Source organism: Alosa pseudoharengus, unplaced genomic scaffold, assembly GCF_046254945.1.
Source record: "Alosa pseudoharengus isolate Yale_2024_CS ecotype anadromous, Long Island Sound unplaced genomic scaffold, YU_APseudo_1.1 YU_APseudo_1.1_scf_1, whole genome shotgun sequence".
In the NCBI taxonomy this organism is placed as follows: domain Eukaryota; kingdom Metazoa; phylum Chordata; class Actinopteri; order Clupeiformes; family Clupeidae; genus Alosa; species Alosa pseudoharengus.
In genome coordinates this window covers 44,036,711-44,064,202 of record NW_027468564.1, presented here as the reverse complement: position 1 = coordinate 44,064,202, position 27,492 = coordinate 44,036,711, and the positions used below count along the sequence as shown (strand labels likewise).

At 44.6% G+C, this 27,492-nt stretch overlaps 1 protein-coding gene across 3 annotated transcripts in view; it reads right to left on the bottom strand.

Annotated features, from left to right (window-relative positions):
* eml6 (EMAP like 6) overlaps positions 1-27,492 on the bottom strand; it is a 56,694-nt gene that overhangs the window by 3,618 nt on the left and 25,584 nt on the right. Inside the window, exons 9-37 of one of the 3 annotated variants that reach the window (XM_076265762.1) lie at positions 26,640-26,896; positions 25,734-25,943; positions 24,916-25,083; positions 24,522-24,628; positions 23,168-23,268; positions 22,239-22,425; positions 21,371-21,476; positions 20,717-20,810; positions 20,195-20,295; positions 17,546-17,748; positions 16,724-16,835; positions 16,472-16,599; positions 15,460-15,601; positions 14,664-14,816; positions 13,819-13,950; positions 12,741-12,829; positions 12,167-12,334; positions 11,570-11,771; positions 11,100-11,226; positions 10,485-10,590; positions 9,708-9,837; positions 9,133-9,231; positions 6,228-6,248; positions 4,967-5,140; positions 4,436-4,644; positions 3,899-4,056; positions 3,277-3,391; positions 2,211-2,399; positions 158-330 (exon numbers count right to left, since the gene is read on the bottom strand). In XM_076265762.1, coding sequence (XP_076121877.1) covers positions 158-330; positions 2,211-2,399; positions 3,277-3,391; positions 3,899-4,056; positions 4,436-4,644; positions 4,967-5,140; positions 6,228-6,248; positions 9,133-9,231; positions 9,708-9,837; positions 10,485-10,590; positions 11,100-11,226; positions 11,570-11,771; positions 12,167-12,334; positions 12,741-12,829; positions 13,819-13,950; positions 14,664-14,816; positions 15,460-15,601; positions 16,472-16,599; positions 16,724-16,835; positions 17,546-17,748; positions 20,195-20,295; positions 20,717-20,810; positions 21,371-21,476; positions 22,239-22,425; positions 23,168-23,268; positions 24,522-24,628; positions 24,916-25,083; positions 25,734-25,943; positions 26,640-26,896 — 4,161 coding nt within the window. The remainder of the gene's footprint in view (positions 1-157; positions 331-2,210; positions 2,400-3,276; positions 3,392-3,898; positions 4,057-4,435; positions 4,645-4,966; positions 5,141-6,227; positions 6,249-9,132; positions 9,232-9,707; positions 9,838-10,484; positions 10,591-11,099; positions 11,227-11,569; positions 11,772-12,166; positions 12,335-12,740; positions 12,830-13,818; positions 13,951-14,663; positions 14,817-15,459; positions 15,602-16,471; positions 16,600-16,723; positions 16,836-17,545; positions 17,749-20,194; positions 20,296-20,716; positions 20,811-21,370; positions 21,477-22,238; positions 22,426-23,167; positions 23,269-24,521; positions 24,629-24,915; positions 25,084-25,733; positions 25,944-26,639; positions 26,897-27,492) is intronic. The other 2 variants (XM_076265835.1, XM_076265913.1) reach the window with 2 other exon arrangements.

Sequence of the window (27,492 nt, the reverse complement as noted above, 5' to 3'; positions counted from 1 at the left end):
ATGTTTGTCTGTTGGGTGAATGCTTCAGTTTTAGTATCAAAATATGTGAATAATTTTATGTACAGTATTCATATATAGATGAAAATATACGTTTGTGTGAGCGTGTGTGTATGTGTGTGAGCATGTGTGTGTGTGCGCGCTCAACGCGTGTGTGTACCTGATGTCCTGGATGGCGATGCTGCGGTCCCTCTTCTTGCCCCAGACGGTGAGCGAGTTCACCAGCAGCATGATGAACTCTCCGTTCTCCATGCCGATGGCCACCATCTCCCCACTGGGGCTGTAGGCCGTGCACTTGGCCGGGTGGCCCAGGCTCACCTTGTTCAGAAGTTTCTGGAAGCACAGGTATGTGACAGGTGAGAATATACTTTGATGTTTATTTGTTCTCCATTATATTCTCCTTATCAAGGGTCTCTGTAACAGACAAGCATTCCCAATCCTTCTCCTGAACTTTTCCAAACTGTGGACTCCCTGGAATTCATCTGTGTGCGTTAATAAGCCGATTAAGAGACAGTACACAAACATGGGCCAGGAGCAACACTGCTACATTTTTTTTTTTTTTTTTCATTTTTTAAATGTGCGACCTGAGAATGATATCTAGGGGTTAATTAATTTTGGCTGTACTACACAGGCCTGCCGAAAGATTAGACGTAACTTTGGCTTGTGTACTCATTAATCAGTGGAGGACGTCGACATGAAGTCAAGTGAGGAGCATAAATCTTGCGCTGACATTAGCTGCGTAGCCACTGCGTGCTCTAACATATAAAAATAGTCTCCATAGTCTAAAATAGGCCCGCGTGTTATTTTAGGTGTTTAAGTGCATGAGAATACAATGCATAGTGTACATGTTTTGGGGAGAGAATAAGGCCTACATCATCATCCTGCGACGTCTATCACACATACACAAATTAACTTTTCTATTTTCTTCCATCAATGCTGTCCCGCAGCTCAGTAATAGCAGGCTTCTTTACTCCTTGTTGACACCCTTTTTTTCTCTGGTGTAACAGATCACATGAGTCTCACTTGCAGCCCCCCGCCCCCTCGCAACCACCCCCCACCCGAGGTTCCTCAAGGTCTCACGCCCATATATGGATACCTGGTTTCCTCGTTCATTTTGGCACCTCTATATTGTGTTTGTGACATCACGAGGCGAGGCAGGAGATTTGGATGTGATCTGATCTCATCTGACCCAAACCCAACCCCCCCCCCCCAACCCCCCACACCTTCTGACCGGACACTTGTTTGGCATGTCTCAAGATTTGTCACCACGGTGACAGGAGATACCCAAGTCTAATTGGCGGGAGATTTGGAAGGCATGGCGCATGGATTAATCGTGGGTATCATCGACAGACAGACGTCAGTCTAGACCTCACTCTAGCTGCTGTGGCCTAGTACAGACCATGGCAGTACAAGTTCAACTACAAGTATAAGAACACACATGGCTAAATGCTAATAGACTTAACACACTGTCACAGAGGCTGTGTAATAACACACATGGCTAAATGCTAACAGAATTAACACACTGTCACAGAGGCTGTGTAATAACACACATGGCTAAATGCTAACAGAATTAACACACTGTAACAGAGGCTGTAAGAGCAGGACACCATCAGGTGCACATCAAAAAACATACAACACTGAAGTATGTTAACAATTGAGTACATGGCTCTCCTTCTCCTTCTCTCACCCACTTTTTATAATAGTAATAATACTAATACTACTAATAATAATAATAATACATTAAAGTTGTATAGCACTTTTCGAGACACTCAAAGACACTGATGATCATGGCTGCATTATGGTCCATCATCTCTCCTTTTCTAACAAGTGATCCATTCCACCTCTCTCACTTCCTCACTCTTCCATGCTCATCCATCTCCATGGCCAGATTAAAGATGATACACATTGTTGATCAGTTTTGCTGTGCAATGTTCCATTGATGTTGGTTAACAATTATTTTTTTCTGGAGTACTTTAACCATCTTTTGTCATTATCATCCAAACAGAACACATGGAACCGCTTGCTGTACGTGGTTTCCCAGCAGCACTGCTCAAGAAGTTGCCGAGAGAGTTTTCTCTCTCTCTCTCTCTCTCTCTCTCTCACTCTCTCTCTCTCTGTCTCCTCCCGTCTCCCTCTCTCTCTTCCTCCTTCCTTCTTCCCCACCCTGTCTCCCGTGTCCTCCTCGCTCCTCTGCGTCCCTGCCTCGTCCTCACCTTGTCCCCCAGGTCCCACATGCGGATGGAGCCGTCGTCGCTGGCCGAGATGAACACGTCTTTGGTGGGGTGCGTGGCCAGGCCCCAGATGCGTCCCTGCGTGTGCCCGTTGATCATGGTGTTGGACGCGGCATTCTTCTCGCCCACCTCGATGATCTCGCCGTCCTTGGTGCCCACCAGGATCTTGCCCTGTGGTTGGTCAGACAACAGGTCAATAGCACCTCCATCTTCATCCAAAGCAGTAACAATCACGCTCCAGTAATAGTGACAAAGTGTATTCACCACAGTCTAGTTCTGACCTGCTTTCCCATCTAGTAAGCGTGAATGTAGACTCTAGACATCATTTCACGTTGAGTAAGCTTTGAATAAACATCCCAATGAACTTGTGTATGTATGTATGTGTGTATGTGTCCTGTCCGTCTCAAACTACATTTAGATGGTGTGTTTAGCAACCAAAATTTGAAAAACCACGCAGCCAGTTCTTTAGAAGCAAACGGAAAAAACGAAACGCAATATGCAGGCCGAATCTCATTAAAAATATAAATCAACCAAGGTGCTGCAAGAAGGTGTCTTGCGGGCCAGGATTTTTAGACCACTGGCCTAAACTATGTTAATACTATTTTAACACAGACAAAAAGCTGCACAGAGCAGGGCAGACATGTCAAAACATTTAAAACTTCATTTCTGGATACAACACACACACACACACACACACACACACACACACACACACACACACACACACACACACTGTATGGATGGTTAATGGAGTATGTTCTTGATCTCATATCTGACAAGGTCACCCAGAGTAAAAAAAATTTAAGCATAAAATTATTTATGTATGGTGTATTTTCAGAATTTGTGTTTTTCAGATTTACAGTTGATACACTAATAAACATTTGTTTCTTGCAAATTGCAATAGGCCTCCTGTACATAATGTGCAACTGACGACTGACCATCTCTCTCTCTCGTTGTGTGTGTGTGTGTGTGTGCGTGTGTGCGTGTGTGCGTGTGTGTGTGTGTGTGTGTGCGTGTGTGTGTGTGTGCGTGTATGTGTGAAGCATACCTTTCCACGGCAGACGGAGCGAACATTCTCCACTGGTAGACCCGTCTCTAGCTGGAATGCTCGGCACCTCTTCATCTCCTGATCCCACAGCTTGACTGCCCCACCCTCTTTAGTGCTGTATACACATAAACACATACCCACACACACACACACACACACACACGCACGCACACACACACACACAGAGAGACAGAGAGAGAGAGAGAGAGAGAGAGAGAGAGGGAGAGAGAGAGAGAGAGAGAGATCAACTGTGTAATGGGCACTAGTCTGGATAAATACACCTTAAGGTAAATCAAGGATGTTGCGGATAGAATACAAATAATATACCACCAAATATTGGATTCCATATTGGATCAATCATGTTAGATGGGCCTCAAGACGACTTTAACTTATGTTGCAGCTAGTTAGATTAAAATATACAAGTGACCGGACTACTTGCCGACATGAATCAGAAGCACAAAACCCGTTGCCATTGACAGCGGTCATTATATGTTTCAGCGGTCATTACATGGTGCATATTTGACCGTAGAACGTTGGGAAATCCCCTTGAAGTCAATGGCGCGTTCTACTGGCATTGTGAAGCGCCGCATAATAAAGGTTTTTAAAAACGGTGTCCACTCACGGCCGCTCCTTGCCCCCGGTGACGATGAGGCCGTCTCTGAGTGTGGTGTACATGGTGAACACCGGCCCCGTGTGCGCCTTGGCCACCACCCGCACCAGGAAGTGCTCACGCCACACGTACACGTCACCATTGATGGCACCCGTAAAGGTCAGGTTGTTCTTGACACAGAGAGAGAACACAGAAAAATACTCAGATGATCGAAATGTCACAGTTATTTCATTGTTATTTAAGACAACACAGATAACACAATAATATTTATCAGTAACTCAATTAATATACTGTATTTCTTTGTTATTTTGACTACTTACATGAACATACAGATGGATATCCATATTTAATGATATACTTGTGCTTTATCATGTGCTGCATTTCGTGTCCCCATTTCTTTTAACTAACATTTCTTTTTAGTAGTTAAAGTACTTAAATAGTTATTGATGACCTATAACTTGCAAATTTGAAATAGTCTATGCAGATTGTAATTTTTTCATATTTTCGAAAAAAAAAATTCTTAAATCTAAAAAAACCCACAATACTCACAGCCCCAAAGGCCACAGAGAGCATGGTCTGCATGCGTCCATCCTCCACTGTCCCGATCACGCCCTTCTTGTACATGAGCGAGCCGCCCACCAGCGTCCAGAACTTGATGTGTTTGACACCCACCGACACAAACTGGGTGTCCGAGTCAGGACGGAACTCGGCCACGAAGATGCGGTCTGTGTGGCCCCCTTTACTGCTCACCTTTGTGCCTGAGGAGAGTCAGGAACACACCATTGGTATGTGTCTTAATATATATATGGCATTTAAGTATTGTACATGATAGCTTCAAATATATCAAAACTACAAGCTATGGGAATAGGAATGTTATTCCTCCCTCTATGCACACACACACACACACACACACACACACACACACAAAAACACACTTTCCTCTCTCCCCCAACACATCTCTTCCCCCAACAAGCAACACACTGTATAACAATCGTCTAACACTCCCATCCATTTGTATGCATTGAACACACACACACACGCACACACATGCACACACTCGCGTGCGCACGTCTTCCTCACCTTCCTGCCAGCGCCACACGGTGATGGAATGTTCCGGCTCCACGCCCACGGAGAGCAGCAGCTTGCCGGTGGCGCTGAAGTTGACGTAGCCCACACCCTTGGAGTGGGAGCAGCGTAGCACCGACAGCGTCTGCTTGCTCATGGCGTCCCACACGTGGATGGAGGGAGCCATGCCTGCCCACACAACAGTCAGAAGGGCAAAAAGTCAGAAGGTACACTGTATGCGAGTTGCTTCCTGGGTATTTCTGCCGAGGAGGAAAAATCCAGTCTTCATAACGTAAAAGTCCGTGCATCTGGTTCTACCTGTGCACTTAAACAGGTGATTTCACTGATCAACTGGTTCTAACTGGCTGAAGAGGAGTTATTCTTCGAGCAGAATCAGCTGCTTTAGTTAATGGAAGTATGACAAAAATGACGTGATATGACCTTTACTTTCTGAAGCTGGATTTCCCCACCTCGGTTATCTGTCATATTATATGTTTGACTATTGGTGTGTTTGTGTATATATGTACACTTTTGGTTAATATACTCTTTTTTAATGCCTGATGGCCAAGCTATGACCATATATGAGCTGGAGGCCATGAAGAATCTTTCACATGATCATGCTACACAATCCCCTTCTACATGATGATACTTTATCTATCAGCAGTATTACATCAGCAGACTACACTGAGCAATCCCACTCCTGCTTATTGCCACTGGGGGCAACTACTGAATGTACGGTTATCCCTAAAACACAGACAGGGAGACGGGACTTGTTTATACTGTGATGGAGGGGCACAAGAACTGGAGTTCTAAACAAGCATTCTACAACACAGTCGTCACTCACATGCACACACACACACACACACATTTTAACACATTTATTTATGTCCACATGGACAAAATGGTACAAGGACACAAACACAAACACACACACACGCACACACACACAAATCACGGTGGGCAGTTCCTCAGAGTGCCCACCTCAATGAACTATGCTAAGCTATGCTAACAGTGGGTGCTTCAGACTGATTACTACACGCACAGAGACGAGAAGGGTATGTATCATCTTATCTAACTCTGGCGGAGACAGTGATTAAGCTAATTTCCCAAAATGATGGTGTATTGCTTTAAAGAAAAGTAAATAAATTCTAAAAATAAATGATCTCTCTCTCTCTCTCATTCCCTACCCCTCTATTACAGAGGACCATCCAGGAGAGCTCAAACTCATCAGACGCAGGAAGAGACACCAAAGGGAAGACAGCCACCATTATCTTACCTGGCAGGTCATTCACATCTCCTGTGATGGAGAGAAGCGAGTGGAGGTGTGGAGGGATGGAGGGATGGAGAGGAGATGGAGGTGGAGGATGAAGAGGCATATCAACAGAAACAAAACAAGCAGTGAGTCAGCCAGCGCTTTTAAAAAAAACGGAAAATGATGTTGAGACTCCGCACCCCACAGAGAGATGCAGAGAAAACAAACAAACAAACAAACAAACAAAGGTACAAACAAACAAAGATCTCCAAATGAAAGCCATTACAACACAGCTACATCCACATTCAGGTTCAGAGAGTGAGAGCCGTGCTGTTGTTGTTTTTTAGTTCTCCCCGTCCAACGTGTTCAGCTACAGTAGCTGCACATTAGTTCTACATGCTGGTTACAGAACTGGGTTAATGAACTCATCCAGATGGTTGAGACCCAAACTCAGTGGAGCCCTTACGAAAAATAACTAAGCACTATAGTAATCCTATAAGATTTCTATGGTAGTTCTATGGTAGTGTATAACACATTCTGTGATGTTCTGTAATACCTCTGTAATATCCTTACTCTCTATTGTGTTCCTGTAGTACTTCTATAGAATGTCCAAAAAATACTCTAAAATTCCTGTGATAGCTATAGTATTCCTATAAGATTAGTACTGTAATGTCCTGCCTATTAACCAAGGTTTGTACATTGATTTAGCTAAATCTCTTCAGCTTTGAGGTTAATACATGAGGGGGATGCTATACTGTACATGGGAATGCATTTATTTTCTTCATTCTTCTCATTAAAGCGCGATCTGATTCTGATTCATTGGGCTATTGGGCACTGCTCTTAATACACTGGTGTGGTTAATGTATACTATTAGTGTAACATTTTGTCTCAAAATACTTATATATATATTCCTATAGTTATTTTTCGTAAGGGAGGGCTGGGCCAACTCCAGCCCAGTTGTGGCTCTCTGTTGGCTGTTCAATCTCTGACATATTAAATCATCTCCAATAGCAACTGAAATGAGCCGTTATCGTGCACAGATGTCATTTTAATGCAGAATACATTTTAATACTCTGATAGATCAAAATGATAAAATGGACGATTTCCTGATGATCAGCATTGAAAGGCACTGCTGAAAACGGTCAATTTTGTGTTGGTGCCGGTAACGGCTGGAGGCGTCCTCCCTCCGAAGAGGTTCAGCGTGTAAACATAATAAAGAGCTCTGCAGCAGCTGAGCTCAGTGTGGATGGGTGTCCCGGCCAAGGCCTCGCCAAGTTCTGGGCCAAGACCGCTGCATGTTAGTCAGCTAACAGCACTCTGAGGAAGCCTTTCAATCTCTGAACCTCAACCCAGATAAAATCAAATAAAAGTGCCAAACAATTATTAGACAGGAGCCAGAGGAGCTGGGTATACTCAACAAACAGTGTGAGAGAGTGTCAGCAGAGTGTCCGCAAAAAAAGCATGTGGCTCAACTAAAGCATTATGGGTAATGACTTGTGTGAGGGCCCGTGGCTCAACTAAAGCATTATGGGTAATGACTTGTGTGAGGGCCTTTTGCTCAACTAAAGCATTATGGGTAATGACCTGTGTGAGGGCCTGTTGTCATTATAGGCCAGCGTTTCTCAAACTGTGGGTTGCGACCCACTACTGGGTCGCGGAGACATGCCAGGTGGGGCGCGAACTGACATGAAAAACAGGAGGTTTTTTATTTATTTTTTTATCTGTAGCCTGGGCCTAGGTAGCACCCGATGCGCAATGGACGCACTGTGTTATTCACAGGGAAGGCGTGTCAAGGCAGCTTAGTTAGTCCCGACCTACATGAGATTTTGAAAGTTGTTGTGAGAGTGGTGAATTTCATCAAAACCCAGCCCTTAAAAGCGCGTCTATTCTCCGCACTTTGCGAAGAGATGGTAGCTGACCAAAAGGCTGTACTGTTTCACAGCGAGGCAAGGTGGCTTTCCCGAGGTAAAGTGCAGTCGCGCGTGTTTTTAGCTTTGAGTTTGTTCCTTCTTGGAGGAAGAGCGCATGTTTAAATCTGCAAGCAAGCACGTTCACTAATGAACATTTCTTGACGAAGCTGGCCTATCTTAGCGATATATTTTATATATCTTAGCGATACATTTGAGTTAAATGTCCAGTTACAAAGGCAAAGACAAGCACCTACCTCACCTAGCAAATAAGATTACTGCATTCACCAAAAAAACGTATGGGATGGGACAGGCGCCTCGATCGCGACAGTATTATGCCTTTGAGATTACTGAGCGAAATCGCTGAAATGTCTGATTGGGAGGCACTCTTGTGATCCCATGTATTAAACAGTAGGCCTACATCACATCCCTGCAAAGTTTATTTCAAAAATATTTCCCAACCAGCAGTGCTCAGTATGACTGGATTATGGATAATGCAGCATGTTGGTATTTCATTGAATATATTGTACAATGCTGTAAAATGGCCTATGCTTCCTAATATGTTGCTGGAAAACAGAAATATGTGTGTTATGTATTTATTTATTATTAACTCTATTATTTAACTCTGTTGAAGAGGATATATTTAGAACTTGTCATTATTTCAATAAATTTGACAATTTTAAGCTTGACCTACCACTTTCTTAGAGCGATGAGGGACAGGTGGGGCTCGAGAATGCCCCCTTGATCAAAGTGGGGAATGAAAGAAAAAGTTTGAGAACCACTGATCTAGTTTGTTAACTACCACAGTCACGAGTTGGGTCGCGATAGTCTATCATTTTTAAAAAGTGGGTCCCCAGAAAAAAAGTTTGAGAAACACTGATATAGGCTAAGCTTCATAAAGTATAAAAAGTAACAAATGTAGCGGTCAGACTGTCCCTGTGTTGTAGGTCACTCACACCTGCTGGATTTCCTCTCAAAACAAACGGATGAATATAGCAGTGGTTCGGTCATGGCACTCGCACCTATTTGTCCAGTGGCGATGATGTTTTGGTATTTAGGATGTTGATTGACCGTGAGACACAGGATATCGTCAGTGTGCTCCAGATAGAAGGTTTGTGTTCCTACAGAAAGGAGAGAGATAGAGAGAGAGAGAGAGAGAGAGAGAGAAAGAGAGAGAGAGAGACAGAGAGAGACAGAGACAGAGAGTGAGAGAGTGAAAGACAGAGAGATGCAGACATGTAGATAAATACTATTGCAAGTAATATGAGAGGACCCTTATTTTGATACCATCATTTATAACTTCAACGTCACATAACATTATCAGCTAGTACTGTCATGTTATTTCAACAACAACCACAAGAGGGCATCATACTCAAACCAAAGTATCACAGGGCTGCCTACTTACCAGCCAAACTATTCAATAGCAATGGGACGAATAACAAACTGTAGAAATTGTATGTAAAAATGGTAATAAGGCTGCACTGTTTGTTAACCGAAAAGAGCGACAGGAAGCCTGAGGAAAGTGTGTGCATGAGAAATACAGAGCTAAGTGTGTGTATGTGTGTGTGTGTGTGTGTGTGTGTGTGTGACTGTGTACCTGCAGAGAGGCTCTGTATGATGGCGGCGGCGGCTGTGTGGAAGATGATGTCGTTGCCGTCGTTGAGGTAGTGCAGGTTGTTCCTGCAGTCGAAGCCACGGTAGCCAAACACATGATCCAGCTGCAGTTCCTGTAGCTCCCAGACAACAGGTGGAGGGAAGAGTGGACGAAGGAGAGAAAGAAAGAAAGAAAGAAAGAAAGAAAGCAAACAAGCAAGCAAGAAAGAAAGAAAATTATTTATAGTAATGCATAACTGGTAACTGGTAGCTGTTTTGTAGTAATATTCAGAGAATTGCTGTGATTGTATATGTATAAGAAAAAATATCAGACATGTTTGTATACGACAATATAATATCAAAAATGCGTCCAGCAGATGAAGACCTAGAGTTCACTACAGTGTCCCAAGTTGAAACCCTACAGATCAGTCTCTATGGGACATGGAGCTCTAATTTAAAAGTCGGGCAAAGTGCAAAGTCTAATGTCTAACTATAGCTAATTTACTAACGAGGCAAAATCCATTTGCTAATTTAAAACCAAGCAAGAGCAAGGTCCTGAGCCTAGACATCGGTGGATCAGCTCAGTGGCCTCACACGCCACCTTTAGTTCATGCACGAGACACTTTGCTCATCAAGTGACTTTGCTCTTTTTCATTTAAAATGGCAGCTCTCCGTGTCTTTGAGTGACGGGGTTGGAATAATTGAGACTATTCTAGGCTATTTAATAGGACTGGCAAAGCATCATGTAAAGCACTGTATCACTCGTCAAACCACCACCTACCTCTACCAGCTTCTTCTTCTTGGTGACGTTGTTCTTGAGTAGTTTGTCTGGCAGTGGGGCAGCTCTGCTCACTGGTGGTCTAAGAGACACAGACCAGACAGACAGACTGCAGTCAGCAGCACACATCTCCTCTTTCTCTCTCTCTGTCTCTCACACACTCACTCATCCCCTCTCTCTCTCTCTCTCTCTCTCACTCACCCCCTATCCCTCTCTCCAGTCACTCATATTCAAATTCAAAACGTTTTTATTGGCATGACAATTTGTGAAGAAGGTGTTGCCAAAGCATACAGTCATGGTTCCCACTCTAAGTCAAATGTAAAATTCCATGACTTTTCCCTGACTTTCCCTGATAAAAAAAACCTGAATTTCCATGACTTACTATACTACTAACGTATAGCGTTAGTGCATTATGTGCAGCGATGTTTTGAGCCCCTACGGCTGTCTGAGGAAAAGCCACAGGGGCTCAAAACATGACTGCAAATAAATAAATAAATAAAAACTTAAATTAATAAGTTAATAAAAAAATAAATAATATCTCTTGCATTTACTTCATCTGCTCCACCAACACCACCAGCTAGTGAATGAGAACACAAGCCAGTGAGTGAGCATGCTCACCTCTCATCCACCAGCACCTCCTTCTGCTGCAGGTGGGGTTTGGTGCCGCTCATCTCGCGGATGCTGACCGCGTACACCTTGGTGGTGTAGTCAGTGGTCCTCTCTCTGGCCACGTCGCTGTCGTAACCTGCACGCAGGAGAAGTCGTGGTCAGTCAGAACCAATGCCTCCCTTTTTTAACGTTTTACGGTTTGATTTGATGATGGGGTCATTTCCATGTTTATGGTTGACTCAAGTGACCTTTGACCTGTTTGAATCCATCAAGGGTATGAATCATAGCAGGTTGTGTGATCCATGTTGTTTAAATACCAGACTGTATGTATACAGTCTATGTTAAATACTAACAAAATAACATACACAAAACACACGCCTACTAACACGCACCTCACTCTGCCTTACACAAAAACACACATACAGACTCACACACAAACACACACACACACGCACACACACACACTCACACACACTCACCTCCGTCGTCATCCGCATCGTCGTCGGACTCCTCGCTGTCCACGGCTTTGTTCTCGCGCGCCACCCCTGCCTCACGCGCCCAGATCATCAGCGCCGTGTCGGCCCCGCCCACCGACAGCAGCATGGTGTCGTCATGGGACCAGCGGACGTTGGTGACGTTGGCGCTGTGGCCCACGTAGCGCTTGAACTTGCCAAACTGACCCTGTAGCGGAGGCACCCGAACATGGCTGTCTCGTGAACACTCACATTGGCACCAATTCTAGTCTTTACACCAACAGTGCAGTTTTTCAGGTATATTAAAGATATACAAAGGCATATCTATAAGGTACATCAAAGATATATGTAAGGTATGTCTTATAAGGTGTATAAAAGGTTTAGCTATAGGGTACATCAAAGGAATATATCTAGTATATGATAATCTATCTAAGAATATGTAATCCAACTACCTTAGCACAGGCAGCACTAAGGGCAAGTGGGATTATGGATAAAGATGGAACAGAAACTACAGTGGAACTTTAAAAAAAAAATGCAAAGTCAGCGAGTTGAGGCCAAAACTTTGATTTGATTAATCTGATTCCCTGAAATGTGCTGAGTCACCTTGCAGGGGAAGCTGAAGAGCTTGAGGAAGCCAAAGTCGTCTCCGGTGGCCAGCAGCTTCTTGTCTTTAGTGAGCGACGAGGCGTTGACGAAACTCAGCGTTGGCCAGATGCCCTCGCAGGTGGGGCCTAGCACCGATGTCCAGCTGGCCCACTCCACCTTCTCAAACTGGACACACACAGAGAGACACAGACACAGACACACACACACACAGACATACACATACGCACACCACACGCACACACACACACACATACGCACACCACACGCATACGCACACACACACAGACATACACACACACACATACGCACACACACACCACATGCACACACAGACACAGACACACACAGAGATACACACATACAGACAGACAGAACACAATGTCAATCAATTATAGGTTCTTCTGACTACTAAGAGACACATCACACATCGTTCTAAGATCTTAGGTATACAAATATTTCATAAAGCTATTTCATTAAAATACCAATATGCCGTTGATTATTACAATTTATTATATATAGTTCCAGTATAGCACATAGAGATGTATGTATGTAGAGAAGTGTGCATGAGCACCTCAGTGGTGTTGATGGTCTGTCTCCGACCTCGAGGTGCCTCGAAGAACAGCTGCTCTTTGGCCCCAGTGTTCACCTGCAGTAGCTTTCCTGCAAGCAGCCAATCACATCGAGTTCTATCTAAGCACATGGAACCCAAGCAGCCAATTACATCGAATTCTATCTAAGCACACGTAACCCAGTCCAATGACGTGGAACAACAGAGCTATTGATCCCATTAGAGCTGTACATGTCCAATCAGATTTAAGTACATCCCTACACATTATGTACATTAAGTAGATCCCCCATCGTTCTGCCCACCCACATTAAATAAATATTGCTAATGCTTGCCTACAAAGTAGTCACCGATTCAGCGCCCTCGTACTCGAATGCCCTCATACAGGCGTAAGCCATCTCCCGACCGCTGCCCTCTTCTAATAAACGCCTGGCTCTGCCACCCGTATGCTCACAGCAATCCAAACTTTTCTTGTCTGTCATTTCCCCGTTGGTGGAATGCGCTACCCGTGCCTACCAGAGCAGGGGCATCCCTCTCCATCTTCAAAAACCTCCTGAAGACCCAAACCTTCCAAGGTCACCTCCTCTCTCAGCACTAACAGCTGGACACACGTTATCTAGCACGTACCACTACCTTCCTCCCTATCCTGCCTATCCCTCTTCTCTCTTCCTCGACTTCCCTTGAACTGTCATTCTATTCTATGTGAGTAGTAGGTACTGTATTGCTGTACTAACAATATCCTTGTGGCTCTGCACCCGCAAGCTATTAGAACAGATCTGTTTTTTGGACACTTTGGTGCCTAATCACAGGAGCCTCAGCACAGATCAGTTTAATTAAGACAGTGAGAAAATCCTTCCTGTGCATCCCACCACGTCTCATTGCTTCTGCTCACTCTTGTCTTAAAGATTCACACTTCATTACGTGATAATTCAGTTTAACAACAACATCACCATACTTAATCAGATTACTGTAAAATTAACTGGTTTTCACCCAATTAGGCTTTCACTAAGGACCCCCAACCCCCCCCCACCCCCCATCAATCTGCTGCTATTTTCAGGTTGTCCCAGCGTGGCGGTGTCCTTACCGCGCGAGTCCCAGTCTATGTGGGTGATGTAGCTGGAGGCTCCTTTGCAGATTCCCACGCGCTTGCTCGTCAGCACGTTGTAGATGTCTATGAACGTGTCGTGGGAGGCCACTGCCAAGTACTTGCCAGCATCTGAGCGAGAAGAAGGGGAAAAACAAAAAAAAACAGTAAGAATGAAACACCAGTTATCTCCACCTACGCAAGTCATAGTGCCCATCCTGTACTCCTGCATAGAGTAGAATGGAGTAGCAGGTCCTGTGATGCAAGTGGCTACAGAGTCCATATCACATTCAGGTCTAAGTGCTGAATGGAACGGTTTAAACCCCACCCAGGTCATGTCCCGATCCCACCCCATTTCTCTCCCACTCACTTGCGGTCACTCTCTTCACTGGATTAAAGGCCCAAAGCTCTAGAGCTACGCAGGTCATTATGCCCATACTGTACTCCTGCATAGAATAGAGTGGAGTGGATACCATCTGTGTTTACAACTTCTTAATGATGCTTGTTGCTTTGGACACCACTTATTGTCGGCCTACTAAGCAACACATTACCGTAAGTATAGTGTTTACACAAAACCGGATGATTCATTACAGGCCAATTATGTCAATCAAAGACTGAATTTGGGACTTAGAGACTTTTCCTTTTCTCACACTGTATTTAAACACACTCTGTGACAGCAGTACAGCACACAGAGACTTTTCCTTTTCTCACACTGTATTTAAACACACTCTGTGACAGACCGGAGGCCCTGTCTGCAACCTGATAAGGCCCGCATCCGTCAGAGGAAGCATGTCTCGTCTAGCCCCGGGGGAAACACTGGATACTGTGCTTAAAGCTCAGGTTACCCTGCGAGAAGCGCAGGTCCGATATGATCTCCTTCCTGTGGTGAAAGGTCACCATGTCCTCCAGCGTGTCGGCGTTGACCACCAGGAAGCTTCCGTCGTTCATGCCCACGGCTAAGGCTTTCCCATCGGGGGAGAAGGCACAGCACCGACCACCTGCAGCAGAACCATGGACAGGGACACACACACACACACACACACACACACACACACACACACACACACACACACACACAGCATGACACAGCCAAAAACACACAACAGAGAATGAAACATAAAGTATTGTCTACTATATATATATATAAGTAGAATAAGTTTATATACTCTTTTGATCCTGTGAGGGAAATTTGTTTTCTGCATTTATCCTAATCCGTGAATTAGTGAAACACACTCAGCACACAGTGAACACACAGTGAGGTGAAGCACACACTAATCCCAACGCAGTGAGCTGCCTGCTACAGTGGCTTGGGGAGCAGTGAGGGGTTAGGTGCCTTGCTCAAGGGCGCCTCAGCCGTGGATGTGGGCATGGGAGAGTAGTGCTCAACCACTTCCCCCGCCCACATTTTTCCTACTGGTCGGGGATCGAACCGGCAACCCTTCAGTTACAAGCCCGAAGCCCTAACCAGTAGACCACGGCTGCCCCCTCAAATATTTGACAGTGTCAACAATTCCCTTATTATTTACACATCAATAATAACTGTTTCCATGTGATGGGAACTAACTGACTTCGGACTTCTCTGCTGACTAACTACAGTCTATAGTCTACAGTCATCCAGTGATGTCATAATGAGGGGCGGACCTTTCTTGAGCTTGCGGACGGCCACCATGCGGTGATTGGCTGAGAGCTCCCAGATGCGGAGCGTCTTGTCGTCGCTGACGGTGGCACAGATGGGCAGCATGGGGTGAGCAGCCAGACCCCACACCTCTCCTTCCATATGACCCTATGAATACACACACACACACACACACACACAGATATGCATTCACACACACACACACACACACACACACACTCACACACACACACAGATATGCATTCATTCACACACACACACACACACACGCACACATACACACACACACACACTCACACACACACACACACACACACACACACACACACACACACACACACACACACACAGATATGCATTCACACACACACACACACACACACACACACTCACACACACACACAGATATGCATTCACACACACACACACACACACACACACACACACACGCACACATACACACACACACACACACACTCACACACACACACACACACGCACACATACACACACACACACACACTCACACACACATACACATACACACACACACACACACACACACACACACACACAGATATGCATTCACACTCACACACACACACACGCACACATACACACACACACACTCACACACACACACACACACACACACACACTCACACACACACAGATATGCATTTACACTCACACACACACACACACACACACACACACACACACACACACACACACAGAGATATGCATTCACACACACACACATACACACATGCATATACACACACAGACAGACAGACAACACACACAAACAGAACATGTAAATATAAACAACTGTACTTGTTGTACTTTTATGTACTTGTTACTTACAACTAAACTAGTACCATCTCTACTAACATGTACCCGTAACAAGGACATGTACAGTAAATCTAACCAAAACAACATTACTTAATTAATTAACTTCATTCATTTGATTTTTTTTAACTTAATTAATTAGAGTCTTTCTCTTTCTCTACTGACCTGCACCAGTAAGGTCATGGGGCCGCTCTTGTCGATCTCCAGGATCTCTCCGTTCTTGGTTCCCACCAGAATGTGTCCGTGGCCCAGCGTGATGGCCCGGATGGAGGGGTTGTCCTCTAGAAGAAGCCCTGGATACGAAACAATGTGAAATATGAACAAACCGAAGTGTCTAAAAGAGACAGTCCACTGAATAAAACACTTTCAACTTCACACGATTTTGTGAATGTGATATGTGTGTGTCTATGTACTGACCTTTAGAGTTGGGGGAGAGTGCGGACCTCTTGATGGCGTAGCTTTTCAGGCACCTCTCAAACATGTCGTCCCACAGCTCCACCACCCCATCCTTACCGCCCGTCACAAAGCCCTGACCACCACACACACACACACACACACACACACACACACGCACACACACACACACACACACACACACACACACACAGCATAGAACAGTACTCAGTCCACCATTACAGGCCAGTACAGGTTCACTGTAGTGCTAGGCTACCATAACCTTTCCCCTAGCTTACCTTCACTCTAGAGCTAGCTGACATTACACGATCTTATCACTAGCTTACCTCCTTAACTCTGGTTTGTCCACCCTCACTCTAGGTGACCTCTACAGCTCATAGTGCCCCTTATAGCACATGTGATTCTTACCATAGCTAACGTGTAGCCTACAGGGCATTTCTTGAAAAGGTAGAATTTATTATTTTTAAAACTACAAATGGGCTACAACGTCATTCTATAGTAAACACATTTTGTTTGTGAGGCAACCTTTTCTTTGAACTTATGTTGTGGTGACAGGTGTAGTGTTTGTGTAAACACTACCTGATGGCAACTAGGTGTTAAGTAGTAACCCGAGGCTACCCAAACAAAAACAGTAACCCAAAGCCATTTAAACACACTTAGGACACACACATAGACACACACACACACACACAAGCATGCACACACCAACACACACGCACACGAACACACACACACACACACACACACACACACACACACACACACACACACACACACACACACACACACACACACACACACACACACACACACACACACACACACCTTGTCCAGGGAGCACGTGGCGAACACAGGCCCATCGTGAGCCTTGATGGTCTTGACGAGTGTGGTGTCCTTCCACACGAACACGTCTCCCGTGGTGGCGCCAGAGAAGACCAGGTCCTCCGCCCGGCCGTAGCACACCGACATCATGGTCTCCTGTTTCCCCAGGCCTCCGAAGATGCCCCGCTTGAACGTCAGACCTCCGCCTGGAGTCAGCATGGAGGAAGAAATAAAGACCACTATCAAGACCAGTCAGCATGGAGAGAAAAGAGTAGTATGATGGCTGGCATAATGAGTATTACAGTTTTTCTCAGTCGCTTTGGTGCTTTTTTCAGATCAGAATGAAAATTCTCATAACTATTAGTACAACCTCCACAACATTTAGTAATTTGTGCACATAATAGTAGCAATTTCTCCTTCCTCTGAACAAATTGCAAATGCTTTTGGACATGTATCAGTTGCTTTCATACAATTCTCTGCTGTTTTTTAACATTATAATTTGCTTATGTCATGTCAGTCAAAATTAACTATACTTTCCCAATAAAACTAATAGTCTTCATTTCATTGCTTGAGTCCTTACATACAAAATTGTTGAACTAGTTATCAAATTCTGTCAAAATGCTGTAGAATTGCAAAGAGCATACAGTAAAAACGTACGTATTCAGTGTCTTGTACTCACTTACTCCCCTAATGTGTAACTTTACTGTAGTTTTCAAATGGCTGTACAAGTACTATATGCTGTCTTGAGCATGTTCAGATAGTGTCACCGAGTTCTGACCTTTTTTTGCATTGGAAAACACTGAGAGAACTGTCATAATGAAAACATGACAAAGCCATTTGACTATCTTGTTCATAAACGATGGTGTCAAGACTTCTCATTTTGATGACACTGACAGTTTCATTGACATAAATACTTGCTTTTGATGAATGGACTATCCATTTTGAGCAAGTGACGTGCTTTTGCAGGCTATCCACTAGGTTTTGCAGTTTGCACTAATTGTTTTGAGAAATGCACTAACTGCTGTGCAAATGTTAATAGTAATGTGAGAAAAGCACCAAAGCGACTGAGAAAAACTGTATGATGGCTGGCATAATGAGTATTATGATGGCTGGCATAATGGATCATCATGATAATTTCTTTAATTAAATGATAGAGAAAACTAGTACAAGAGGAATTACACTGTCCTCTGCCTTCAACCCTATTTGTCCTCCCTACTCAGTAATCTTGTTTCACTCCTCCTCTCTTAAGATGAGGATGAGGATGAAGATGAGGATGAGGATGGGGTGAGTGTCTTTCTCTCCGTGGTGCTTTGACAGTCCAGTCACTCACACTGAGACACTCTCTCTCTCTCTCTCGTCCCCTAACAGCCCTTTATTCTGGCCAAGTAAGCGGACTGTTCCGCCACACACACCAGATCTGTCACTCACATGTTGACCCTACGCCATATGCACAAACACACACCCACACACACATACACAAATGCTCTCTTCAGCACCACAGTGTCACTCACACACACAGACACACCGAGAGAGAGATAGAGAGAGAGAGAGAGAGAGAGACACACACACACACACACACACACACACACAGATTACATTAACACACTGTCAGTCTAAAATGACCTCCTCCCTGAACATACACACACACATAATCTCCTATCTCCTCCTCTGGTCCGTCCCAGGCCCCGGTGTCCTGACAGGCCTGTTGACAGGGAAGTCACTTCAAGAGGCGCCTTTATGATGTGACATGGCGGCACCTCGGGACGGGCAGCCCACCACGCCATCCACAACACACAGCAGCATGGAGGAAAGGGGGTACGTGTGTGTGTGTTTGAGAGCGAGAGCGAGAGAGTGAAAGTGAGTGTGTTTGTGTTTGTGTGTGTGAGAGGGAGGGGGACAGTGTGTGTGTGTGTGTGTGTGTGTGTGTGTGTGTGTGTGTGTGTGTTTGTGTGTGTGTGTGTATGTGTGTGTGAGAGAGAGAGAGAGAGAGAGAGAGAGAGAGAGAGAGAGAGAGAGAGAGAGAGAGAGTGTGTATGTGTGTGTTGTATTCTTTAGGTACATGTATGTGCATGAATGGCCACGATGAGGGTGAGAAGTAAATCTGAGATCCAAAAATGACTAACCATTATGCTGAATTGTTACTCTAACGATGTCTTATTCGTATTATGAATTATGTATGTGCATTAATTAATTAATTAATTAATTAATGATAAACTAGTAGTTCCTAAGTCCTAATGATATTTAAAACATCAGGGCCACTTGACCAATGGGGTTAAAAGGCCCAGGGAAAATATAATAAACTAAGAAATATGTCTTTTCTTAGGCACTTCACAAATACTGTAGATAACCAATGAAATCAATCGTTAAGTGGTAAAACCCTCCCACCCAGATGTGTGCATGCGTGCGTGTGTGTGTGCGTGTGTGTGATAGAGAAAGAGAGAGAGAGTTGCTGTGTGTGTGTGTGTGTGTGTGTGTGTGTGTGTGTGTGTGTGTGTGTGTGTGTGTGTCTGTGTGTGTGTGTGTGTGTATGTGTGTGTGTGTGTGTGTGTGTGTGAGCGTGCGCGTGCGCGTATGTGTGTGTGAGCGCGCGTGCGCGTATGTGTGTGTGTGTGTGTGTCATTCATTCCCAGATGAGTGTGTGTGCTGCTGTACCTGTGTGCTGCCAGAACTTGATGTGCTTCATCCCCACGGTGACGAGCTTGTCCATGCGGAAGGGGTTTCCTTTCACCACGAAGATCTTGTCCTTGTGTCCTCTGAGGACAAGACACATGAGTGAGGTGAGAGGGACACACAAACACACACAGGCACACACACGCACACACACAAGTGAGGTGAGAGGGACATTTGTCTGGACGAGACGGCAGACCAGACCATCTTTCTATAACTGCTCTGTTTAGATCCCTAAGGACTTTAAGGGACTGAAAAACTGCAGAATACACACATACACACACACACACACACACACACACACACACACACACACACACACACACACACACACACACACACAACCAAACACATAAACACACATACACAGCCTTTACAAGTACATACTTAGTCATACACACACACAGACACACACACAGACACACACACACACACACTACTTGACAGACACTGATGACTATTCCCTCTTCCAGTTCATCAGAGCGGACGGGCTCTGGCGGTCTCTACCTGGCCTTAGCGAGCTTCTCTCCCTTCCTCCAGTCCCAGATCACTATGCTGTGGCCCTCGTCGATCCCCACGGACACCAGGCTCTTACCGTCCGCTAGAGGAGGGCAAGCAAACCACAGGGTCATGGGGTCAGTTACCTCAATCAACTCAAAAAGGCAGGCAGCCTGAGCCCAACACGAAAGGTCAAAGGGCAAACTATCTCATGAAATAGAAAGCAACAAGAGAAATAAAGAATAAATATACAGCATAAATGTATGAAATTGTGCTCTTGACATTGCATAATACTCATACGCATAATACTCATACGCATAATACTCATACGCATAATACTCATACGCATAATACTTCATACTATATAAAATCCAATACTATATGAAATTAGGGTGCTGATATTGCATAATATATGACATCCAATACTACAGTATATGAAATTGGGGTGCTGATATTGCATAATATATGAAAATTCTTCTCTACACTCTATAATCTATATAACAAACCAATACTATAAGAAACTTATCTTATTAAATCCAAAGCACAAGATTGCAATTTGAGTTGTGAGTGGGTCACTCTGCTCAAATCTAGTGACATCTGCATTAGGTTTAGTCTCAGGGTGTTCTGTTTTAAGGTGGACCCATGCTTTGGCTGATACAATACCTGTGAACTCCAGTGCACAGACTCCCCTCTGGTGTTGCCCCCTTAAGAGCGACAAGCACTTGAGTGTCTGGATGTCCCACACGTGGACGGCTGGGTCGCGGCCCACCTGAGCAGGTGCAGTCACAATGACACAATTGACAACAACAACAACAACAACAACAACAACAACAACAACTTGCATTTATACAGCGCTTTATCAATGGCACGGTCTCACACAGCTGTTCTGAGACGCTTGTGTTCATGTTTATTCTGATGACTGAGTTCATTTGGGGGGGGGCTGTTCGGGTGCACTGTGTGCATGTTTGGACTAATGTGTTTGTTTGTGTTTGTTAAATCAGATTCAGATAGATTCTAATGAATTCCCTTTAGTTCCACAACAGCTTAGATTTCAGGTCCTCTGCTCTGCGGCTGGAGCCTTTTCAGTGTTTTTTCATCTTCCTTAAGGGATGATAATTGAGTCACATGTCCTCTAGATGACCTGTCTAGTGTACATTCAAATGACTAAGACCATCTGTATTCCAATGGCTGGTTATGCAAAACTAGCAAGCACTGCTTAATCATTAGAAACTCATCCTCAATCAAAATCATGTATCCATCCATCCATCCATCCATCCATCCATTCATCCACCCAGTCATCTATGTATCTATCTTTCTATGTATGTATGTATCTGTCTGTCTGTCTATCTATCTATCTATCTATCTAGCCATCTATCTATCTATCTATCTATCTATCTATCTATCTATCTATCTATCTATCTACCTACCTAACCAGCTATTTATCTATCTATCTACATATCTATCTATCTATCTATCTATCTATCTATCTATCTATCTATCTATCTAACCATCTAGCCTCTCCTGTTCTTACCTGTCCAGTGGCCACGTAGTCCTTGAGTGGGTGCACGGTGAGGCTGAGGATGTCGTCGTCGTGGCCCAGGTAGAAGCGCTGCGTGTGCTGCTGGCGGTTGTAGACCACGGCCACCGCCGCCACATGGTACACCACCTCCCCAGCCTGTGTGTAGAACAGGTTATTCCTGCAGTCACAGCCGCGGTACCTGAGAGAGAGAGGGAGAGGGAGGGAGAGAGGGAGAGAGGGAGGGAGAGAGGGAGGGAGGGAGGGAGGGAGGGAGAGAGGTTTCAAACCTACAGTTTTTCTCAGTCGCTTTGGTGCTTTTCTCACATCACTATTACGCAACATTTGCACAGCATTTCTCAAAACCATTAGTGCAAACTGCAAAACCCAGTGGATAACCTGCAAAAGCACATCACTTGCTCAAAATAGATAGTCCGTTCTTATTTGCTGAGTAAATAAGGTGGAGAGCGATATTCAGAGGGAGATATTCAGAGAGGAGATAACATAGTCGGGGTCGGAGATTGTAGCGGAAGACAACGGAGAGACAGCGGAGAGATAACGAGGTGATAAACAGTCAGTGAAAACAAACACTGATAAGGCTGAGAAAGAGAGTGTGTTGACATGGTAACTACGGGGGGAAAATGATGTACCAGAAGTAACAACGCACAGAGAGATAAATAGACATGAAGACTGAGAGGAAGGTACATTTACCAGGATTCTAAAGATCTGCACAAAAGAGATTGAGTGAAAGTTGCATTTCACCTATGAATCTGTGTTGTTGCTGCAACACACCCACAAACACACACTCACACACATACACACGCACACACACACACAAGCGCACGCACACACAAGCGCATGCACACACACACACACACACACAAGCGCACGCACACACACGCACACACACGCACACACACACACACACACACACAAGGAATTACCCGTGAACAAACTGCAGGCGTAATCCCTCATCTGGGGCCTTCTGGCGCTTCAAAGAGCCCACCAGCTTCTTACGCAGCTGAGGCAGGTCCTCCTTATAAACCTGCCCCGAGAGAGAGAGAGAGAGAGAGAGAGAGAGAGAGAGAGAGAGAGAGAGAGAGAGAGAGCGAGAGAGAGAACAAGTGGAGAAATAAATAAATTCATTATCCCTGTATTGAACTCTTGATCTCAGAACATGTTAAATGAATTAAAAATAACTGAGTTCAATTATTAGTGCATAAAACCATATACATCAATCTATATACTGCATATTTGTATCATGACACAGAGAGAGAGAGAGAGAACAAGAGTGAGAAGCAAGACATTTCTCCTTCTAAAGGTTCACTGTTACGGGTAACACAGTCAAGTCTGACACTGCATACATTGTATCACCTGGAGTTCCACACTGTAGTAAACACAAGCTGTAACATTACAGTAACATGGTGGGACTCCTCGTCCATCAAAGCCCCACCATGGCCTGCACTCAGAGCCCCATGAGGCATCCAGTGACACTAGACATCCTGATGCCTCAACACTCTACATGTGAAGATGTATTTTCCTTTCATAGTATTCAAACATGCTTTATGCGGAACAGAGAAACATGAGACACACATGCAGTCATCAAGCAAACTCCAAATATAATCGTATTAATATTACATATTGCTGTGGCATACTAATTACATATGAATTACTAATACATGTTACTGTTACATACTAATTACCATTACATTTTTACATTACATACTGCTATCATATACATGAATTCATTTAGCCATTTTTCTCGACACTGGGATGGGATGTGTACATATCTGCACAACGTGCATGTTTTATCGTCTATTGAACTTTCTGGCTTCATCCTACACAACCCATAGGGCAAACTGCATAGGCCAAATGCATAGAGTGCAGAGGAGTGTATGCCTAGGGAGTAGTCTGTGTGGTATAGAACGCTGGGCTGAGCTGGCTGGCCAATCAGCTGTGAAGATAATTACAGCTGAGGGGCTGGCCCACTGGAGCGTGTCCCTGGGACCGCCACTGGCATGGAACAGAGGGCATTATGGGAAAAATCAAATGACCAAATGGGGCTTGACAGCATGCATAGATGTACAGTGTGGGCTTGTAGTGTGTATGTGTGTTTGTGTGTGTGTGTGTGTGTGTGTGTGTGTGTGTGTGTGTGCGCGCGCGCGCGTGTGTGTGTGTGTGTGTGTGTGTGTGTATATATATAAGTGTGTGTGTGTGTGTTGTCACATATGTGATGTTTGTGTCTGTTGGAGTCACCAAGTCCCTCTGTTTGGACATTTTATGTGTGGTTCCACTTGCCTGCCGCTCGTAGTTCATCTGCGCTTCCTGCTCAATGTCCGAGTCTAGCTCAGGAACGTCTGAGAGATCTGAATCGGATTCACCGCTGTTGGAGTCAGCGTAACCCTCTAGGAAATGACATTTTAAAAGTCAGGATGCCTTCACTTGACCTAATTTATATTGCAGTAAACATAAATATTATCAAATATGGAAATGATTTGTCCATTGTCTTCCCATCCTTTACATAAAGAGGATTTAGAGCAATACATTTATAGATCTTGACAGAACAATAACTACAATTTCATGAAATTAAATTAATAAATGGTGATAATGTTTATGTCACTGTTGGCTAGTTCCTTTCTCATGGCATGCATTTTTTGCTGTTTGTTGATTATTGTTTGTTTGTTTTGTTTACCTTGCAGGAGGGGTTCCAAGACCCCGTTCATGACGCCCTCCGGGAGGAAGCGCCACTGGAACACAGAGTGGTCTGCCCCACCGGTGCTCACCACCCACTGCAGGTCATGTGACCAGCGCACATTGGTCACATGGGCAGAGTGTCCGATGTACTTCTTGAATTTGGCCGCTGTGTGGAAAGAGATAGCGTTAACTGAACAGGCCGCTGCGTGAAAAGAGATAGCGTTAACTGAATTGGCCGCTGTGTGGAAAGAGATAGCGTTAACTGAACAGGCCGCTGCGTGAAAAGAGATAGCGTTAACTGAATTGGCCGCTGTGTGGAAAGAGATAGCGTTAACAGAATTCAGTTTAGTTTGAAGTTAGTGCATAGAACACCATCTCACGGGTTAACAAGCTAAAATACTGTACCTCATGGGTCAGCTATCTCATGTATGTATAGTAACTCATACTTCATGGGTCAGTTATGAATCATTAATCAATCTGTGATGTATGTAAACGTTACTGGAGACCTCATAAACAAACAAGAGTTGAAAACAGATATAGGAATATGTGAAGGAAATAATAAACTATCAAGACAGGTATTAAATATCACCCACATATAGAAAAACATTTTACAACATAACCTTTTAAACCTTATTCAACCTTTTAAACATTACATTACAGTACACTTATCCCCGGAGCAACTCAGGATTAAGGGCTCAAGGGCGCAACGGTGGAAAACGGGAATTGAACCTACAACTTTTCAGGCTACTGCATGCTAGCCCAGCTCCTTAACCGCTATGCTACCACCGCCCCTACCACCCTGTCCTTTTCCCTGACCTTTCTTAAGGCAGGGGAATCTGAAGAGCTTGACCAGGCCGAAGTCATCCCCGGTGACCAGCACGGCGCTGCTGTAGTTGGCGTCCACCGAGTTGATGTCGTTGACGGTGGAGTACTTTGGCCAGATGCCGTTGACCTCTGGGCCGAGGACGCATGTCCAGGTCATCCAGTGAATGCCTTTGGCCTCCTCTTTGGGCAGGTACTTCCCAGCTGTGGGCAGAGACCAGGACAAGTTGAGAGGGACAGAATGAAATGGCCCAGCCCCCAGTACAGAACAAAAATTCTAGAATCTTTGGTACAGACTGCAGTCCTATATCCCACAGACAGAATGAAATGGCCCAGCCCCCAGTAATGACTGCAGTCCTATATCCCACAGGAAACTGAGCTCTTACAACTGACCTGTTTTGGGTATGCATTACACTACCTACCCACTTGACCTAAGAACACCTTCAGCAATCAGACTCCTGAACACAAACTGATCTGAACTATTTATTTATTTAACATTTTTTTGTTGAGTTTTCTTTCTTTACTATAAGATAATCTGATCTGATCTTATCTTATCATCTTATCACATTTAGACTAAGTCCCTCCCTACCTACCTACCTTTTTACCTGCCTCAGTACCTACCTACACACCTAACCACTTAACCTACCTATATATCTACCTCCCAAACTCCCAACCTACCCACCTAACTACACTCCTTCTTACCTGCCTGCCAACAGACAACAGTGTTTTAGAAACGTGTGTTGTCTCTGGCGCTGTTTGTCCTCACCTGGCATCCTGTAGAACAGCCTTATCTGCCTATCTACCTTCTTACATACCTACCTACCTGTCTACTTACCTGCCTACCAACAGACAGCCGTATTTTAGAAACCGTATTTTGTTTCTGGCACTGTTTGTCCTCACCTGGCATCCTGTAGAAGAGCCGCTCCCCGGCGCCGTCGTTGGTCTGCAGGAAGCGGCTGTCCACTGACCAGTCCAGGTGCGTGATGAAGCAGGACGAGCGGTTGCACTCGCCCACTTTCTTGTAGCGCTGCGCCACGGCGTAGATGTCCACCAGGCCGTCGTTGGAGCCCACCGCCAAATACGAGCCGTCCGGCGAGAACTTCAGCTCGTGGATGACCTCCTTGCGGTCTTTGATGTGGACTACCTCGGTCATGTCCCTGTTGAGGAGGAGGAAGAGGAGGAGGTGGAAGAGGAGGAGAAGGTGGTCCAGGGTGAGGGAAACGAAAAAGATGGTGGCAAGGTTGCCTTGTTACAATTGTGACTGATAAAAAGGTGGGAGTTGTGAGTTACTATTGTGACTGATAAAAAGGTGGGAGTTGTGAGTTACTATTGTGACTGATAAAAAGGAGTTGTTAGTCACTTGATTAGCTGCCAGCCTTTGTTTAGGGCCACCCCAACATTAGGCACGACTGTGACAAACAAATCAAAGCAAATACAGTGTACTACAGCAGTGTTTCTCAAACTTTTTCAGACCAAGGACCACTTAATCAATAAAAATAGCCTCACGGACCACCTAGCTAAAAAAAAAAAAAGTAGACCTACTTCAACAGTAAATTACACAATAGGCCTACTCACTGATTGTCTTTGCACCTTGCTTATTGTGTCAGAGAATTTATATGATTTAAACTGGCATGCCTTACATAGGCAGTGTTGCAGAAATGTTTGGATTTACATACAACTTGGTTCAATATTGCAAACAACTCATCTATATTATATTTTACCACGTCTGCTCACGGACCACTTGGGCTAGCTT